Raw genomic sequence first — 20,744 nt, 5'->3', positions numbered from 1 at the left:
GGGCTTACAAAGCAAAAACACACACATTGTAACACAGCGAACAGTGTTTCAAACCTTATTTCAAAAGCAAAATCCAGAGTTTAAGATGTCAGAATCTCCCAACAGTTCTAGACATCCAGACGGAATAGGAGCTGAAGTTGAGTTGCATATTAGATGTACTCTTGATCCAGGCTTGTTAGGATCACACTCAAAGGAACACATTTCAGGTAGTGACATTTTTCAGGGAAACACATTAACCTATAAAAAGCTAGCCAAGAGAGAAAAGGGAGCAAATGGCAATTCAACGTAGACAGTTCTCACTAGAGCCTAGGACACTTTATTTAGAAACCAAGTATATCATCATAGGCAAATAAAAATAGTTCTTACCCCCATTAATACAACATAAGGGATTTTTACATTCAGACTAGATACAGGGAGTAACAGGCCCTCCTGCCTCCAAATCTACCACCTGCAAGTATCTTCCACCACATGACTGCTCCATATGGTACATAGCCCTTATTTATCAGAGGGGTCCAAATATTCCTTTCAGTCTTCACAAAGTCCAAGACATTCACTCTTTCTTCCCTTTACATGTCTAGCAGTAAAAACTATTTTCTCCATGCAAAAAGCCATTATTCGGTTGAAGAGATACCAGGCAAAACAGAAATGGCAGATCAGGAATGGACAGAATATTATTGGCACATGCCCAACTAGTGACAAACAAATGCAGTACGCCATGACCTACAAATAAAAGTCACATTACAGGGATAATGAAAACAACTACATCAAATTCAGCGAAGGGGTGTCAAATGGCAAGGGAAGGCTGAGGATTACCAATTTTATTGGTACAACTTAAAAGCAGTGGAACGCAAGAACTTAAATACAAGTTGTGGTTAACAGGGGGCAAAAAAATACTGTAGAGAGCTGTTCGAAGACCACACCAAGTTGTCTGCATCGTTATTTCCAGTGTTTCACAATTAGTAAAATACACAGCTACATATCCCTGTAAGATAAAAATAACTTTCCACCTGAATTACACTGGAGTCAGAGCAGTAACACACTAGTGTTACTGGCCCAACATTAGTTCAAGTGTGTGCAGCAAATGTCTTAGCCACTTCTTTATATAGCTATACAATTAAAAACTGTACAAGGAGCTGAGTGGTTGGGGGAAAAAAATCAAATCAAAACAGTATTGTGCTCATTCAATAAAAGGAAACCCTGATGAAAAATTATGTGCCAAGAAGCTTAGACTATAAAGATTTTTATTGCATTTTTAGGTGACCTGGAAGTTTTTATCCTGAAGGGGAAACGTTGGTTTTCAAAACCACCTGAACAGATGCTAAAGTGCTTTATTAATTGGCTGGCTTCACATGGATTTCCTGGAATGACAAGAATTAATTATTAGCAGTAAAGGGATACCACGTTTTCACAAAATGGTACATTCCAACATCATTTATGACTACAGTCCTAAGAGATATTGGAATATTTGTCCTTATTAAAGTGGACAGTTGCATATCAAGAACTGATCATCACAACCCTTTGGATATTCAAATCACACAAAGCCGAAATATGGTATCACAGACCTTTACAAAAAAAGGACAATTTGTTTCTTGCTACGCTTCAAATAATCTGTTTCAGATTACAGTTTACAAATACAAGAGACCTGACTTTTCAACCTTTCCAGTTGCAGTTAAAAAATGAACACTTTCTAAAAGTTAAGGTCAAGTGTTACAGCAAGAGAATAATGACTACTATTGAAAAGTACATAGATTTTACTTAATGATACTCATGATAGATTGTAAACTGGATCAATCGCATTCTACTCAACTGGTATTAAATGAACACATCAGCATTACAAGTATTAAATGTTTCTCTATTACTATAGAGGATATAACCAAAACATTAATATGGCAGTTACGTTCTTTAGGCACACTTTAGTGATTTTTTTAAAACAAATACTACTTAATTTCAATTGAAGTTTTAAACTCAAAAATCATAGGGCCAAGAATTCTAATTAGGAAAAAAGAAGAACGGTAAGCTAACAATGTAAGCTGTTTAAAATTTCTTACACTTAACCTATCTGGATTTTATTTAAGATTACTTTATTAAAAAATACAAGGAATTTGAAAAAAGATCATTACAATTATTTTAATATACAAAGTCATACGCTGTAGCAGTTTTTAACTAAAATTTAAAAACACAACAAGGAGGGCAGCCCTTTAGACCAATTTATTTTATATCCATTTAAAATATCATCCAACAAAGGACAACGGAAGTTTACAGCTGGGACAGGTGCACATAACTCGAGGCATCTGTAGTCCATTGTGCCCACTGAACAACAACTTTGCTGCTGAAATTTCTTAAAATTTACCAAATTAAAACAAAAGGCTCAATGATACAAAAGGTGATTTCGGTGTAATTTTCAATTGGCTTTTTTAAAAATGGAAACACATCCTGTTTCCCCAGACCAGTAAATATGCAAGAGCTACATGCAGCAGTATGAGTATTAAGACATTTCTCAAGTCTTCTCAAATGAGTCCAAGGTGGGGATGGGATGGAGGAGAAATTGATAGAAAAACATTGCTATAGACACCATAACAAACAATAAACTCAGATAATTTAAAATTAAAAAAAGGCAAGAGGCAGCATTTCAGCAGCAAAGTGCTCAATAAAAAGTATACTGCAGAGGGTAATACAAGAGAGTCAGGGTAAGAAGAGGGCAGAGAAGTGGGTCAGCAGGATGGGCGAAGGCCTCAAAGGAAATACGGCGTCGTCGTTCTGGGAGGAATAACACGTTCTGAATCTGGAACTGCCCGGAATAACTTTGGTTCTCTTGTATTTACATCTTTGAAGACCATGATCGAAGCAATATTTCCACAACGATAGCAGTAATTAGGAGCAGACCATACTGTTACCAGCTTTTCATCAAACATAAATTTATAGCCTTCATGCACTAGTTGATGTGCTCTGCAGATGAGTTTTAGGTTGTTGATATGAACAAACTGCAATTCAGAAAAACTTTGTAAGTATTCAGAAAATGTTTTGAATGTGGCCTATAAAATATAAGGTACAATCATTTAAAATATCGAATTCTGCTGCTGAAGTTCCCATAATTTTACAACCTGTTTTATAATTATCCTTATAATTTCAATACATCAGGCACAGTCACTTTGGCCTGAAGCAATTACAGAGCTACAGACATCATACAGCCACATAATTAGATGTTTCTGGAAGAAAAGAGTTAGATGAGTACTACCGTATATGAAACAGTTTCACTTTTACAGTTAATAAGAAATATTTGTATCAATATAACATCAGTTACTGAGAATGCAGTATATATAGTTCTTGAAATAATTATCCTTCTTTTGCAACTTGAGGAAACAAAGGCTGAGCCTGGATAAACAGCATACCCAAGTTCCACTGATGGACTCAACCCACACCTCCATTATGCGGAAGCCTTTCCCAAAATGACATCATCCCACGTGTGCACGTGTGTGCTTAACTGAAAACAGTTGACCTTCAAAAAGTTGCCTGTCTTGCCCATGCTGTCATGTATTTAACTGCCACATTTGAAAGGAAAGGAGCACTTAGTGTATACACAGCACAGGTGGATCCTGGAGTAGGTGCTTTCACAATGAACCACTATGGTGAATAAACCAGACTAAAAATGGGATATCCATAGTGCCCATAGTTGGAGGAAACTAGACTACAAATTTGCTTTCTAAGGCCAACATAATTCTGTACACAGTCCATTAGCAACCAACAAACTATTTTTCCAAAAATGTTGACTTTACCTCATTTGTGACTTTTGCTCCAAAAAGCCAACCTGCTCCCCGGGGGCTGATTGCCCAGGTATCCACATCCTCAGGGTCCGACCAGACCAGGTCACAAAATGCTCCTTTATGAGGGATTTCCTGATTCCGTTCAATAGTTCGAATCTGATCCAGTGTTTTGATATCAGGAGATAAACCACCATGAACACACAAAATCTGCTCATCTATTAACTAGCAAAAAAAACAAAAAAACAAAAACCAATAAAGAGTTGAATGTATAATAAACTCAGCCATATCTAAATTCTTCAGTGAATGCTAAAGATATCAATATAACTGACACGACCATCAGATAAAAATATATAGTAAGTCACTGACAGGAAAATAGTTGAGGTTTTTAAAAAGATTCATAAAAACCTACAGCTGCTACTGTGAGCATGTCGAAAACTTTGGTACAGTATCTCCAGGCATTAGCATTTCCATATTTGGTTTGGCACTCATCTGTGAAAGAAAAAGAAGAATTCTCATGAATGAAGCTCTGAGTTTGCTGATAAAAATAAGCAATGTATCCAGTACTAGAGCAGTCTTAAGTACAAAAGAAATTCAGCTTAAACTGGGATGGCAAATTATGACACATATTTGGCTCTACATACAGCAAAAAGAAGCGTGGCACCTATCTCTGAGTATGTGTGTGTGTGTATGTGTGTCTTAAGGATATGGTCTTGCTTTTCATTCCAGAAATGGTCCTAAGAAGCAGCCGAAATTATTGGCCAAAATGCTATCATCAGGAAGAGCTAAAAACTAATTTCACACAACCTAAAGCAAACGCTTTTGGCAGTTATGTTAATATTAGGCAATTTCATCAAACAGATTAATTTATTTAATGTGACTACCTTATTACAGCAGGATAATCAAATCAAATAAATTAGAAGATCCATAATTACAGAAGCATGAGTAATTCCTAGCTCAACATTTCTCAGGCCTGTGTTGCCTCCTCTGAGATTTTCTGTAAACTGTACAAGTAAACACTTAACTCACTAGGTACACTTGTAAGCCTCGCTGAGGACAGATTGTTCATCAGATTTTGACATATTCCCAGCTGAATCCTCTCTGCTATGTTGTTGACAGGATACATATCTGTTCTTTTAATAAACACTATCGACCTTTGCTATTCAGTTTCTTAATTAAAAAAAAAAAAAAAAAAAAACAACCTAAGAAGGTTTTGGTGTAGCAGCTAAGATGCTCCTTAGGAGGAAGGTGTTGTGGGCAGCCAGTTAAGTTGCCACTTGGGCCATCTGTGTGGCCAGGCCAGAGTGAGGGTTTGAGTCCTAGCTACTCTGCTTCCAATCCAGCTTCCTGCTGAAACATCCTGGGGGCAGCAGATGATGGTTCAAGTGCATGTGCCCCTGCCATCCATGTGGGAAACCTGGAAACCTGGATGCAGTCATGGGCTTCTAGCCCTGGCCCGACCCAGCCCAGCCCAGCCCAGCCCTAGGCATTTGGGGAATGAAATAGCAGATGAAAGAGATCTCTCTCCACCTTTCAATCAGATGAAAAAATAAATGAATATTTTTTAAAAGATGAAACTTAGGATGCATGCATTCTATAACAGAGTACCAAATCCAGGCTCAGCTCCTGATTCCAGCTTCTAGCTAACACATACTCTGGGAAGCAATAGGTGATGGCCCAACTACTTAGGTTCCTATCACCCCTGTGGAAGACCCAGGTTGAGTTCTTGGCTTCTAGCTTCAACCTTGCCCAGCCCTGGCTGTTGCAGGCATTTAAGGAGTGATCTAGCAGTTGGGAGATCTCCCTATCTCTGTCTTTCAAATAAATAAGTAAATAAGACCTAACATACCACATTACCATAAGTACCACTAAAAATGGTATAGGAAGGGAGACTAGGCTATCATCAATCCTCATGATTTTCTAAGTTTTATTTCTGTATGAAGCAAGACCCTCACATAAACTTGCCACGAGAGAGATTACCACTGAGCTTCTTTTGCAGATGCTTTGTGTTTTTACTTTTCACACAGGCAAAGCACATGGTACTTAATGACTGCCCAATATAGTCTTATCAGTGTGAAATAAAGATCCAAGATAATTTATAACTATATATGGACATTTCATTACTTTAATTTTAATCTAAGTTCCATAACTAAAATCATTTCCTTCCTATGGGCTTTCTGGTTTCTCTTATTAAATAAAACCACTCTAATAACACTAGATAAAAGACAGCTTTGGGAACAAAAAAAAATACAGTACTAGATCTTGTGCTATTGTCATTTTCCTCAGTCAAGACATATTTTTTAAAGATTTATTCATTTATTTATTTGATAGAGTTACACAGAGAGATGAAAGGCATAGAGAGAGAGAGAGAGGTCCTCCATCTGATGGTTCCCTCCCCAATTGGCCACAACAGCTGGAGCTGCGTTGATCCAAAGCCAGGAGTCAGGAGCAAGATTCTTCCGGGTCTCCCACTGGGTGCAGTGACTTGGACTTCCAATGACTTGGGCCATCTTCTACTGCTTTCCCAGGCCATAGCAGAGAGCTGGATTGGAAGAGGAGCAGCCAGGACTAGAACCGGCACCCATATGGGATGCTGGTGCTTCAGGCCAAGGCGTTAATCCGCTGAGCCACAGCGTTGGCCCCAAGACATATTTTTTTTTAAAGATTTATTTATTTTTATTTGGAAGTCAAAATTAAACAGAAAGGAGAGGCAGAGTGGGGGGGGTCTCCCTATTGGCCGCAACATCCAGAGCTGCGCCAATCGACATACTAATTAAAATGTCCTCCTTGGTGCAGTGGGGTTGAGCATCCCATGAGCACCAGTTCAAGTTTCAGCTACTCCACTAATGCACCCGAGAAATCCAGCTCTCTACTAATGCACCCGAGAAAGTAGCAGGAGATGCCCCAAATAATGCCAGCCAGGTTGGGTAACCCAGATGCAATTCCAGGCTCCTGGCTTCAGCCTCGCCCAGCTCCAGCTGTTGTGGCCATTTGGGGAGTGAACGAGTGGACAGAAGATCTCTCCCTCTGCTTTTCCCTCTCTCTCTGTAACATTCCCTTTCAAATACAATTTAAAAAAAACTAAACATATATATAATAAAATGTCCTCCATTCCTCTCTTTTCCCTTTTGTCCTAGAATGATGCATGCTGGTTAAGAGTGTGTGTGTGTGTGTGTGTGTGTATACAGTATTATTGTGCTGGGGCCAGCTTTGCGGTACAGCAAGTTAGACAGACTACTACCTGTGATGTCACAGTGCCTGGTCAAACCCCAGCTACTTCACTTCTAATCCAACTCCTGATGCTAATGTGTCTGGGAAGCAGCAGATGATGGTTCAAGTATTTTTAGTCCCTGTAACACACATGGGAGACCTGGATGGAGCTCCTGGTCTCAGACTGGCCCAGCTCTTACTTTTGCAGCCATCTGGAGAGTGACCAGTAGATGGAAGATTCTCTCTCTCTTTCAAATAAGTAAATCTTTTTTAAAAATCAGTCCTATATGGGGCCAGTGCTGTGGTATACTAGACTAAGGCTCCGCCTGCAGCACCGGCATCCCATATGGGTGCTGGTTTTTATCTCGGCTGCTCTTCTTCCAATCCAGCTCTCTGCTATGGCCTGGGAAGGCAGTGGAGGATGGCCCAAGTACTTGTGCCCCTGCACCCATGTGCGAGACCAGGAAGAAGCTTCTGGCTCCTGGCTTCAGATGAGCTCAGCTCCAGCCATTGCAGCCATTTGGGGAGTGAACCAGAGGATGGAACACCTCTCTCTCTGTCTCTACCTGTGTCTATAACTCTGCCTCTCAAATAACTAAATAAATAAAATCTTTAAAAAACAGCATGTGTACTAAATTCTAAAAAAATTAGCCCTATATATAACATTAGTCTTATATACACAGGTTTAGCATCCCTAATCAGAAATGTTCCAAAATCTGAAATGTTTTGGGTGCTGACATGATGCCATAATCTCCACAAGATGTTAGACAGCTACTTAATAGTGCTGTTTTTCTGAGGGGATACAAAATTTACCCACTCATAATTACAACACAATCCATAATTAATGATGCAACAAAGTAAGTAAATGTCTCAATGTAAAAGTATACTAAAAATATTATATAAAATTACCTTCAGCCCAAGTGTATAAGGTGTTTATGAAACATAAATGAATTCACAGTTAGACTTGGGTCCTATCCCCAATAATGTCTCATTATGTATATGCAAATATTCCAAAATCCAGAAAAATCCTAAATCCAAAACACTTCTGGGCCCAAGCATTTCAGATAAGGTCTACTCAACCTGTATAACAGCACATATAACATTAGTCATATATATTATACACGTTAATCTTATATATAACATATAGTCATGTGTTGCCTAACAACCTTTCTGCCACAGTGGACTGCATATATGATGGTGGTCTGGTAAGACTGTTTCACCAGGATTTTATCACCTAGTGAGACACTGTAGCATCTCAGTCTGTATAAATATACTCTGTGACAGTTGCAACAAAATTACTTAACAAATTACTTAACAAAACACTTCTTAGAAACTATTCCTGCCCTTAGAGTGATGCATGGTTGTGTGATATGAAAAACAATCTTAATTTTGCTTTCATTGAACCTTAGTATGTTATCCAAAATATTTTCAAAAAAATTATCAAAAATTTTATTTAAAATACTATATGATATTTTGTGAATTAAAATCAAAAGTTACTCATAGAAAGGAAACAAATATTAATCATCTAACTTTACATTTAATGACTGAGTTTTGCTTCTAACCCCTGAGACCTTAGCATTCCCTGGGGCCAACTCAGAGATTTGTGTATGTAAAAGAATGTATCTAACAGTAACTGAAGGGGCTGGCACTGTGGCATAGTGGGTAAAGCTGCTGCCTAAAGTTTGGCCATCCCATATGAGAGCTGGTTCGAGTCCCAGCTGCTCCGTTTCTGATCCAGCTCTCTGTTATGGCCTGGGAAAGAAGTAGAAGATGGCCCAAGTCCTTGGGCCCCTCCCTACACCCACATGGGAGCCCTGAAAGAAACTCCTGGCTCCTGGCTTCAGTTAGGCCCAGCTCTGGACATTGCAACTATTTGGGGAGTGAACTAGTGGATGAAAGACCTCTCTCTGCCTCTGTGCAACTCTTTCAAATAAATAAATAAATCTTAAAAACAAACAAACAAACAAAAAACAGTAACTGAAAAACAATTCCAGGTTTCAGAGTTGTAGCATGGCAGGCTATGCTGCTGCCTGCTACTCCAATATCCCATTTATATGGAACATATTGAGACTTGCACAGCCCTTTTTCAAAGAAGAAAGTAAAATAATATTTGGACTCAGAGAAACAGAATGTCTTACCATAAAATCCATACACCTGTGTTATCTGTCTACTCTCATGATTTCCTCGCAAGAGTGTAATACGATCAGGCCATTTAGCCTTTAGTGCTAGAAGGTAAGTGAAGGTCTCCAAGCTGTAGTAACCTCTGTCTACAAAATCACCCTGTAAAGTAAAAGCTTACAGTTACAACAATACAACAGTGGTAACAGTCTCTTAAAATTGTATCAAGGTGTGCAAACAAAGACACATCCCAGAATAACAGCAATAAAGAATTAATTATACATTGTATTATTTGGAAACTAGGTTTCAACAAAAAAATTCAAATATTAAGTAAATCAACTGTTTGTGTTTATATTTCAAGAGAGGCCTACAAGAATCTGCCATATAATTCTCTCAAGGATTTTCTCTGTAAAATCATTATTTCAGTCCTCTATTACTGACATTAGAAGATGCTAAAAGTTATGTGTGAATACAATTCTTTAAATTAGTTTTAAACTTTAAAAATTACTTTAGCTGGGGCTGGTATTGTGATACAGTGGGTTAAGCTGTCACTTTCAATACCAGTTTCCCATATCAGAGTGCTGGTTCAGGTCCCAGCTTCTCTGCTTCCCATTTAGTTCCTTGCTAATGGGCCTGGGAAGGCAGCAGAAGATGGCTCAAGTACCTGGACCCCTGCCACCCATGGAGATCACGACTGAGTTCCTGGCTCCTGGCTTCAGCCTGGTGCAACCCTGGCCACTTGGGCACTGAACCAGAAGACAGAAGATCTCTTTCTCTCTCTCTCTGTGTGTGTCACCCTGCCTTACAAATAAATAAATAAATATTAGGAAAAAGTCATTAACTGTATCAAAAGATCTGCCTACTTGAAGTAAACTTTTTTTCTGAAAAGTAAATACTCTAGGTACAAATGTCCTGTTTTATGATGAAACAGCACACTTTCCGTTAATCTTTGTCTTGGACCAATATGACACCAAAAGAAAACAGTTAACAGATTAGGAAGGTGGCCCAGAAACTTTCTGAAGGATGATAATAATGGAAGGATTCAGAAAACATTCAACAGTAACATGACATTCGAAAAGGAAAGTACAAATACCCACCTTAGTAGCTATGTGTATAAGGGGACTGCAAAATTTTGTGGAAAAACGGTATTAAAAAATAAGCGGAGGGGACCAGCGTTGTGGCTTTATGGCATAATGGCTTAAACTGATGCCTGCAACACAGGCTTGAGTCCCAGAAGCTCTGATTCCAATCCAGCTCCCTGCTAATGTGCCTGAGAGGGCAGAAGAAGGCCCAAATCCTTGGGCCCCTGCACTCATGGAAGATCTATCTCCCTAACCCTCCCCATAACTCTGCCTTTCAAATAAATAAAATATATCTTTTAAAAAAAATAAATAAATCAAGGGTACAGCAGATTAAGTTTCTGCCTGCAGCTGCCATCCCATATGGGAGTGCTGGCTGCTCCACTTCCCATCTAGCTCTCTGCTATGGCCTGGAAAAGCAGTAGAGGATGGCTCAAGTCCTTGGGCCCCTGCACCAGCGTGGAAGACCCAGAAAAAGCTCCCGACTCCTGGCTTCAGTTTGCCCCAGCTCCAGCCACTGTGGCCATTTGGAGAAAGAACCAGGAGATGGAAAATTTCTCTCTGCTTCTCTCTCTACCTCTCTCTGTGTAACTCTGCCTTTCCAAAGAAAATAAATCTATTTTTAAAAAAGTTTAGGGTAGGCATTTCACCTAGAGGTTAAGACACTTACATCCCCTAACAGATGCCAGTACTAGATACCCAAGTCCAGCTCCTGACTTCAGCTTCCTTCCTAATGCAGATCTGGGAGGCAGAGGCGTCCATCCAGGTACTTGGTTCCTTCCTTCATGTAAGAGACCTGTTTCCATTTCCCAGCTTTACCAAGCCCAGTTCCAGTCACTGAAAACATTAAAGCAATGACGAGGGTATGTCTGTCTCTCTGCCTCTTGAATAATTTTTTGAAGTTTATTTTGGTACAAAAATATTTGAAATCCACACACTTTTTTATAATATGCATTTTCCCTGTGTTTTCAAGTAAACTCACATGTGTGTATATTCATCCATCCACAGATTAATAAGAGATGAAAATGAATGCTCAAAAAGTTTACAATTATTCTCAATTAGAGGACACTGGCAAAATGTAGAAAAATAGATAAGCACTTTTTCATATATTTAAATAGCAAATGTCATATAACAATGGAATCATGCAACTTACATGTAATAAATCAAATCCCTTCCATTTTATATAAGCACATGACATCACCGGTGTTTACATACCATAAATATGTAGTTTGTGTCAGGAACCTGACCTCCAGTTCTGAATAGTTCACAAAGGTCATAAAACTATTAAAAAAAAAAAAAAGGCAGTATATACTGATTATAAATTCTACAGCAAAATAATAAAGCTGAGACTGAAACATATAAACAATCTGCTAATTAAGAGAACTCCAAATATTTACTTTTGTAAGAAGGAATAAAGTGTAAACAAAATTGCTAAGACAGTTTCCAAGCCTAAAAAAAACCCACTAAATAACTCAATTGCCATAATCATTCATAGGTGACTAATATTACAGGTCCTTCCTCTCAAATTTCACCCATATATCTCAATTATCTCTTGAGAATTTCTATATCATTTTTTAAACCAGTTATTCAAATTCTAAACATGCTAATCTAAACACCGCACCTACATTAAGCAACTATTTTAATGATACAAAAGTTAACACAGCAAGTAGATAACAATTTTTTTCTAAAAAACTCAACATGGAGGGGCTGGCACTGTGGCACAGTGGGTTAAAAGCCCTGGCCTATAGTGCCAGCATCCTATATGGGAGCCAGTTCAAGTCCTGGCTGCTCCACTTCCAATCCAGCTCTCTGCTAATGGGCCTGGAAGAGCAGCAGAGAATGGCCCATATCCTTGGACCCCTGCACCCATGTGGGAGATCCGGAAGAAGCTCTGGCTTCTGGCTTCAGACTGGCTCATTGCAGCCATTTGGGTAGTGAACCAGCGTATGGAAGACATCTCTGTGTCTTCACCTCTCTCTGTAACTCTTTCAAATAAATCTTAAAAAAAAAAAAAAAAAAAAAATCCTAAATATGGAGCCTGAGTTGTGGCGTGGAAGTTTAAGCCAGCACCTGCAACACCGGCACTAATTCAAGTCCCTGCTGCTCCACCTCTAATCTATCTCACTAATGTGCCTGGGAAAAGCAGCAGAAGATGGCTCAAATACTTGGGCCCCTGTCCCCACACAGGAGATCTGGAAGAAGCTCTTGGCTCCTCCCTTCAGCTTGGTCCAGCCCTGGCCATTGAAGCCATTTGTGGAGTGAACCAGCAGATGGAATGTCTCTCGCTCTGCCTCTCTTTCTCTCTCTGTAATTCTGCCTTTCAAATAAATAAATCTTTAAAAAAAAAAAAAAGCGGCTACATAAAAGTTCGACTCAAAGAGCCATGTAAATACTTTTCCTTGAGTAAACCATCTTTCTCTGGTGTGCAGTAAATATGATTTATGCATTCTTCCTATGTTATCATTGGAATATTCAAAAGATACATATACTGGCTGGCGCCTTGGCTTAACAGGCTAATCCTCCGCCTTGCGGCGCCGGCACACCGGGGTTCTAGTCCCGGTTGGGGCACCGGATTCTGTCCCGGTTGCCCCTCTTCCAGGCCAGCTCTCTTTTGTGCCCCGGGAGTGCAGTGGAGGGTGGCCCAGGTCTTTGGGCCCTGCACCCACATGGGAGACCAGGAGAAGCATCTGGCTCCTGGCTTCGGATCAGCACAATGTGCCGGCGGCAGCGGCCATTGAGGGTGAACCAACGGCAAAGGAAGACCTTTCTCTCTGTCTCTCTCTCTCACTATCCACTCTGCCTGTCAAAAAAAAAAAAAGATATATATACTTTGGTAGACAGTTAATAAAATTAATATTTACTGCACCATTAAGGGCATCTTTGAGTGAAACTAGCATTTATTTTACTGTGCATATGTATTAATAAAGAAGTCAATGATCACTAGCATAGTCTGTACCACTTCCTTGATTCATGCGGAGGCAAAAGCAATTTTACCACTTTAGGGACCTCCAAGGGTCTATGCAGGCCATACTTGTGAGGATTTGTGAGCTAGATGAAGTCTCTTAACTAGCTAGTATGTGGCCAAACCAGGATCTAAACCAACCTATGTTTGACAGTGAAGTCTGTAATCTTCTCACTACATTATATTGCTTCACTCCTCAGCTCATGCTTGCCAACATGCTGATTCAGATTCAAACCAATACTGTAATTCCAGAATGGGCCCAGGACAAAGACAACTGTACAAGTCTCAAAGGATATAGCTCACTTTTGATTTAATTAGCTAACAGATGTTACAGCGCTGAAGTCCATGCTTTTGTTTTTTCCTTGTGTGTTTTTTTTTTTGTTTTTTAAAGATTTATCTATTTATTTGAAGATTGTATTTTTTCTTTTTTTCGACAGGCAGAGTAAGACAGTAAGAGAGAGACAGAGAGAAAGGTCTTCCTTTTTCCGTTGGTTCACCCCCTAAGTGGCCGTTACAGCCGGCACATTGCAGCCGGCGCGCTGTGCCAATCTGAAGCCAGGAGCCAGGTGCTTCCTCCTGGTCTCCCATGCGGGTGTAGGGCCCAAGCACTTGGGCCATCCTCCACTGCCTTCCCAGGCCACAGCAGAGAGCTGGACTGGAAGAGGAGCAACCGGGACAGAATCCGGTGCCCCGACCGGGACTAGAACTCAGGGTGCCGGCACCACAGGCGGAGGATTAGCCTAGTGAGCTGCAGCGCTGGCCTATCTATTTATTTGAAAGGCAGAGTTACAGAGAGGCAGAGAGAGAGCGAGAGAGAAGTCTTCCATCCGCTGGTTCATTTCCCAAATGGCCACAATGGTGGCAGCTGGGCTGATCCAAAGCCAGGAGCCTGGAGTTTCTTCCAGGTCTCCCACATGAGAGCAGCGGTCCAAGTATCTGGGCCATCTTTAACTGCTTTCCCAAGCCATATCAGAGAGCTGGATCGGAAGTGGAGCAACCAGGACTTGAACTGGTGCCCATATGGGATGCCAGCACTGCAGGTGGCGGCTACACGCTATGCCACAGCACCAGTCCCAAAGTCCATGTTTTTAATTAGCGATTGCTTTAAGAGTCAAGTACGAGGGCCGGCGCTTGGTATAACAGATAAAACTGCCAACTGCAATACTAGCATCCCATATGGGCGCTGGTTTATAATGGGTAAAACTGCCACCTGCAATGCTGGCATCCCATATGTGCGCTGGTTTGAGTCCCGACTGCTCCACTTCTGATCCAGCTCTCTGCTATGGCCTGGGAAAGCAACAGAAGATGGCCCAAAACCTTGGGCTCCTGCATTAGCATGGGAGACCTAGAAGAAGCTCCTGGCTCCTGGCTTCAGATCTGCCAAGCTCCAATTGTTGTGGCCACTTGGGGAGTGAATCAGTGGATGGAAGATCTCTTTCTCTACCTCTGCCTCTGCCTCTCTCTAACTCTGCCTTTCAAATAAATGCATAAATTAACAAAAAAAAAGTCAAGTACAGGGGCTGGTGCTGTGGCATAGAAGGCTAAGTCTCTGACTGTGTCACCAGCATCCCATATGGGCGCCAGTTCAAATCTTGGCTGCCCACTTCCGATCCACCTCCCTGGTAACAGCCTGGGAAAGCAGCGGAAGATGGTCCAAGTCTTTGGGCCCCTACACCCACATGTGAGGTCCAGAAGAAGCTCCTGGCTCCTGGGTTTGGATCACCCCAGATCCAGCCTTTGCAGCCACTTGGGGAGTGAACCAGTGGATGGAAGACTTCTCACTTTGTCTCTCCCTCTCTCTGTAACTCTGCCTCTTAAATAAATAAGTAAATCTAAAAAACAAACAAACAAGACCTACACAAAGACTTCCATTAAAAAAAAAAAAAGGACGAGAGAAACAATGTTCTGAGTTTGGTAATAGTCTTTAAGGAACATGTGTAAGAGAAACCAAGTGGGCTGGTGCCGTGGCTCACTTGGCTAATCCTCTGCCTGTGGTGCCGGCAATGCGGGTTCTAGTCCCGGTTGGGGTGCCGGGTACTAGTGCCAGTTGCTCCTCTTCCAATCCAGCTCTCTGCTATGGCCTGGCACCTGGCTCCTGGCTTCTGATCGGCACAGCGCTGGCCGTAGCGACCATTAGGGGAGTGAACCAATGGAAGGAAGACCTTTCTCTCTGTCTCTCTCTCACTGTCTATAACTCTACCTGTCAAATTTAAAAAAAAAAAAAAAGAGGAACCAAGTGAGTTTCAAATCTCAGCTCTGCTCCTTAGTAACTATGTGAGTTTAGACTCTATAAAATGACCTTATCTCAGAGAATTCTTGAAAAGATATTCACATAATACAGAAAAAAGCACTTTGTTAAACTTAAAAAACAGATAAATGTTCAGAATTGTACATTTGAAAAGGTATGTATACTATGAAAGTATAATTTCTTGATTCTGATTTATTTTAGTAGTTTGAAACTGTCTTTTTCTGATTTCTGATCACAGCTGTGTTGTGGAAAAGCAGGCTAAGCCATGACCTGCAATGCTGGAATTCCATGAGGGCTGGTTTGAGTCCTGGCTGCTCTACCTCCAATCGAACTCCCTGCTAAAGCACCTGGGAAAGCAGAAAACGGCCCACGTGCTTGGTCCCCTGCTACCCACGCTGGAAACCCAGACAGAGCTCCAGCCTGGCTCCAGCTTAACACAGCTCCAGTCATTGAGGCCATCTGGGGAGCGCACCAACGAATGAAAGATTTCTAACTGTCTTTTATATAAATAAATAAATAAATAAATAAATAAATACCTTGATAACACAAGTAACCCCTTAGTTTTAATATCATAACCAAAGGAAAACATGACCTGGTTTATTCCAGTTTTTAGGACTGTATTAAGGCACTGCTTATATGAGGATCTTCTATGTCAGGGGTGGGAAATCTTTTTTCTGACAAGGACCATTAGATATTTATAAAATCATTTGTAAGCCATAGAAAATTTTCAACTTAAAAACTAGACTGCTGGCTGGCGCCGCGGCTCAATAGGCTTATCTTCTGCCTGTGGTGCCGGCACCCCGGGTTCTAGTCCTGGTCAGGGCACCGGATTTTGTCCCGGTTGCTCCTCTTCCAGTCCAGCTCTCTGCTGTGGCCCGGGAGTGCAGTGGAGGATGGCCCAGGTCCTTGGACCCTGTACCTGCATGGGAGACCAGGAGAAGCACCTGGCTCCTGGCTTTGGATCAGTGCAGTATGCCGGCCATAGCGTGCCGGCCACGGCAGCCATTGGAGGGTGAACCAACGGAAAAGGAAGACCTTTCTCTCTGTCTCTCTCTCTCTCACTGTCCACTCTACCTGTCAAAAAAAAAAAAAAAAAAAAAAAAAAAACTAGCCTGCCTGGGGCCAGCACTGTGGCGCAGCGGGTAAAGCCACCACCTGCAGTGCCGGCATCCCATATGGGTGCCAATTTGAGTCCCGGCTGCTCCACTTCTGATCCAGCTCCCTGCTTTTAGCCTGGGAAAGCAGTAGAAGATGGCCCAAGTCCTTAGGCCCCTGCACCCCCATAGGAGACCTGGAAGAAGCCCCTGGCTCCTGGCTTCGGATGTGCCCAGCTCTGGCCATTGTGGCTATCTGGGTAGTGAACCAGTAGATAGAAAACCTCTCTCTTTCTGTAACTCTGACTTTCAAATAAATAAATAAATAAATAAATCTTTAAAAAGAAACTTAACAGTCATTCAGAGTCTGCTATATGCATACATTGAAGTTGGAATATTAAGATCAATAATGTATTATGAACAATGTAGTTTTTTTTTTTTTTTTTTTGACAGGCAGAGTGGACAGTGAGAGAAAGAGAGACAGAGAGAAAGGTCTTCCTTTGCCGTTGGTTCACCCTTCAATGGCCGCCGCGGCCAGCGCGCTGCGGCCGGCGCACCGTGCTGATCCGATGGCAGGAGCCAGGTGCTTCTCCTGGTCTCCCATGGGGTGCAGGGCCCAAGCACTTGGGCCATCCTCCACTGCACACCCTGGCCACAGCAGAGAGCTGGCCTGGAAGAGGGGCAACCGGGACAGAATCCGGCGCCCCAACCGGGACTAGAACCCGGTGTGCCGGCGCCGCTAGGTGGAGGATTAGCCTATTAAGCCGTGGTGCCGGCAGTATTTCTTTTTTAAAGATTTATTTATTTACTTGAAAGTCAGAGTTACACAGAGAGAAAAGAGGCAGAGAGTCAGAGAGACAAGAGGGGAGGAAGTCTTCCATCCGCTGGTTCACTCCCCAGATGGCCACAAAGGCTGGAGCTGCACTGATCCGAAGTCAGGAGCCAGGAGTTTCTTCCAGGTCTCCCAGGGGGCCAAGGACTTGGGCCATCTTCTACTGCTTTCCCAGGCCATAGCAGTGAGCTGAATCGGAAGTGGAGCAGCTGGGACTCGAACCGGCACCCATATGGGATACCATATGGGATGCTGAAACTGCAGGCGGCTTTACCTGCTACGCCACAGCGCCGGCCCCACAATATAGTATTTATGATTGCCTGTGTCATCTGTGCAGTTACTCTGCCTTAAATATGACTGCAGAATTGTGTATAAATTAACCCTGATTAGGGGATGCTCCATGAATAAATCCTATTGACTGCTTTGCAGGGCTGTTTACCTTTTGGCTTTTCATGCTGTTTTCTGGAGAGGGAGCTCATAATAAACTTGACATCTGCATGTCATCAGCTCCTATACAGAGGCCCCATTATGTCACCTTTGATCCGTTAAAATTAAAGTTCTCTAGAATGACTTTAGAAATGGGTTTCTTGGCCGGCGCCGTGGCTCAACAGGCTAATCCTCCGCCTTGCGGCGCCAGCACACCAGGTTCTAGTCCCGGTTGGGGTGCCGGATTCTATCCCGGTTGCCCCTCTTCCAGGCCAGCTCTCTGCTATGGCCCGGGAAGGCAGTGGAGGATGGCCCAAGTCCTTGGGCCCTGCACCCGCATGGGAAACCAGGAGAGGCACCTGGTTCCTGGCTTCGGATCAGCGCGATGCACCGGCCACAGCGGCCATTGGAGGGTGAACCAACGGCAAAAAGGAAGACCTTCCTCTCTGTCTCTCTCTCTATCCACTCTGCCTGTCAAAAAAAAAAAAAAAAAAAAAAAGAAATGGGTTTCTTAAAATTTCCATGTATATTCTCTGTAAAAGGATAATAAATATTTGTGTTTTGTTTACGTAGAAAAGGGGTGGGGAACATCTGGCCTGTGGGCCATATAGGCCCATGAAATCATTTAGTTTGGCCTGACCAAGGCAACCACAGGTGGGCCTCAAAATTAATTAAATTTATAAAGCAGACTAGTTTCTTTTTTTCTTTCTTTTTTTTTTTTTTTTTAATTTGAAAGTCAAAGCTACCCAGAGATAGAAGGAGAGGCAGAGAGAGAGGTCCTCCATCCACTGGTTCACTTCCCAACTGGCCTCAATGGCCGGAGCTGTGGCCCCCTCTGTTCAGGTTTTACTTCCCAGTTTAAAAAACAAAACAAGCCCAGTGCCGTGGCTTAATAGGCTAATCCTCTGCCTTGCGGCACCGGCACACCAGGTTCTTGTCCCGGTTGGGGCGCCGGATTCTATCCTGGTTGCCCCTCTTCCAGGCCAGCTCTCTGCTATGGCCAGGGTGTGCAGTGGAGGATGGCCCAAGTGCTTGGGCCCTGCACCCACAGGGAGACCGGGAGAAGCACCTGGCTCCTGGCTTCGGATCAGCGAGATGCGCCGGCCGCAGCGGCCATTGGAGGGTGAACCAATGGCAAAAAGGAAGACCTTTCTCTCTGTCTCTCTCTCTCTCTCTCACTATCCACTCTGCCTGTCAAAAAAAAAAAAAAAAAAAAAACAGGGGCTGGTGTTGTGGCACAGTAGTTAAATAACCTGCCTGAAATGCAGGCATCTCATATGGGAACTATACATGTCCTGACTGCCCTACTTCTGATCCAGCTCCCTGCTAATGGCCTAGGAAAGCAGCAGAGAATGGCCCAAGTACTTAGGCCCCTGTACCCTCATGGGAGACCTGGATGAACCTCCTGGCTCCTGGCTTCTGCCTGGCCTAACCCTGGTTGTTGCAGCCATCTAGGCAATGAACCAGCAGACAGAAGATCTCTGTCTCTCCTTCTCTTTCTGTAACTCTTAACTATTATAAGTACATACAAGGGTTCCAAGTTGGTTGAACACGTAGAATCCAAAGGTAAGGTGTGTCCCCCCATTACTGCTTTGAAATTCTTACCAACAGAAACGCAACAGATGAAAAAATGAATTAAATCTTTTTCATCTCATTCCATTAGCAATCTGCTGTGAAATCAAGCACCAACAATTTTATTTTCCTGAACCTTTGCTATTCTCATTGCCACTAAAGAAATGATACATTTTCAACAATGTATGACAGGAATAGAATCAAAAGAAATGAACAGAATGCACAAATGTGGGGAGAAGTACCTATAACCAAAACATCTCCTACTAATTATAATTACTAAGAGCAGCTCAAGTTTGTATTTTATATCTTCCACTCCCACCATTCCACAGAACAAAATGCTACATTCTATTCACTTTCCAAGTGTTATTTCAACAAACTCCATGAACAATTTGACTACTTCTTTTATTCACCAGAACAGGAAAAAAGGAATTATGTCACAGAGACTGAGGCAACCTAGCTAACCATCAGCTGTTTTCTGTTGTCATATTAAATTCTGCAGCAAAAATGTTAATACAAATGGACCATGAACACCAAACGTAAAAACTTGCTCATGAAATTTTTACCTGTCCATGTATGTCTCCACACACTGTCACTGGTGTTGATACTGGTTGAACGTTTGACTCTTCCAAGAGGAGGTCACAAACATAGTCACATAGCCGCTGTAAGAGAAATAAAATGCAAACTTTTACTAAAATATTGAAAATAAGGATCAAACAGAAAATAAACAAGGACATACTTAAAAGGATTAAGTACATATATGTGTGTGTGCATATATACGTGTGTGTAGATAGATAGATAGATAGATAAATAGATAAAGATTTATTTATTTATTTGAAAGGCAGAGTTACAGAGAGGCACAGGCAGAGAGAGAAGTCTTCCATGCACTGGTTCACTCCCCAAATGGCCACAATGACTGGAGCTGAGCCAATCTGATGCCAGGAGCCAGGAACTTCTTCTGGGTCTCCCACACCGGTGCAGGGACCCAAGGACTTGGGCCATCTTCAAACACTGCTTTCCCAGGCTACAGCAGAGAGCTGGATTAGAAATGAAGCAGCCGGGTCTTGGATCAGCACCCATATGGGATGCTGGCACTGCAGGTGGTGGCTTTACCCGTTACACCACAGCACCGGCCTCAAGTATATAGTTTTTTAAAGATTTATAATTTATTTTGAGGGTCACGGAGAGACAGAAAGAGATCTTCTGGGGCCACTGTTGTGGTATAGCAAGTAAAGCCTCCGCCTATGATGCTGGCATCCCGTATGGGCTCCTGTTAGAGTCCTGGCTGTTCCACTTCTGATCCAGCTTCCCACTAATGTGGCAGGGAAATCAGCAACGGATGGCCCAAGCGGTTGGCCCCTGCACCCACACTGGACACCAGGAAGAAACTCCTGGCTCCTGGCTCTGGAATGGCCCAGCTGCAGCCTTTGTGGCCATTTGAGGAGTGA

At 42.3% G+C, this 20,744-nt stretch overlaps 1 protein-coding gene across 1 annotated transcript in view; it reads right to left on the bottom strand.

Moving 5' to 3' along the window:
* Nucleotides 1-293: 293 nt before the first annotated feature.
* The window catches only part of PPP6C (protein phosphatase 6 catalytic subunit), a 43,806-nt gene continuing 23,355 nt past the window's right edge, over nucleotides 294-20,744 (bottom strand). Inside the window, exons 2-7 of the mRNA XM_062207553.1 lie at nucleotides 19,863-19,958; nucleotides 11,381-11,446; nucleotides 9,107-9,248; nucleotides 4,171-4,250; nucleotides 3,774-3,983; nucleotides 294-2,981 (exon numbers count right to left, since the gene is read on the bottom strand). Coding sequence (XP_062063537.1) covers nucleotides 2,733-2,981; nucleotides 3,774-3,983; nucleotides 4,171-4,250; nucleotides 9,107-9,248; nucleotides 11,381-11,446; nucleotides 19,863-19,958 — 843 coding nt within the window. The 3' untranslated portion in view covers nucleotides 294-2,732. The remainder of the gene's footprint in view (nucleotides 2,982-3,773; nucleotides 3,984-4,170; nucleotides 4,251-9,106; nucleotides 9,249-11,380; nucleotides 11,447-19,862; nucleotides 19,959-20,744) is intronic.

This window comes from Lepus europaeus, chromosome 12 (assembly GCF_033115175.1).
Source record: "Lepus europaeus isolate LE1 chromosome 12, mLepTim1.pri, whole genome shotgun sequence".
NCBI classification, from domain to species: domain Eukaryota; kingdom Metazoa; phylum Chordata; class Mammalia; order Lagomorpha; family Leporidae; genus Lepus; species Lepus europaeus.
Note: the sequence above shows the minus strand (reverse complement) of the source record. Positions and strands in the feature narration are given on the sequence as shown.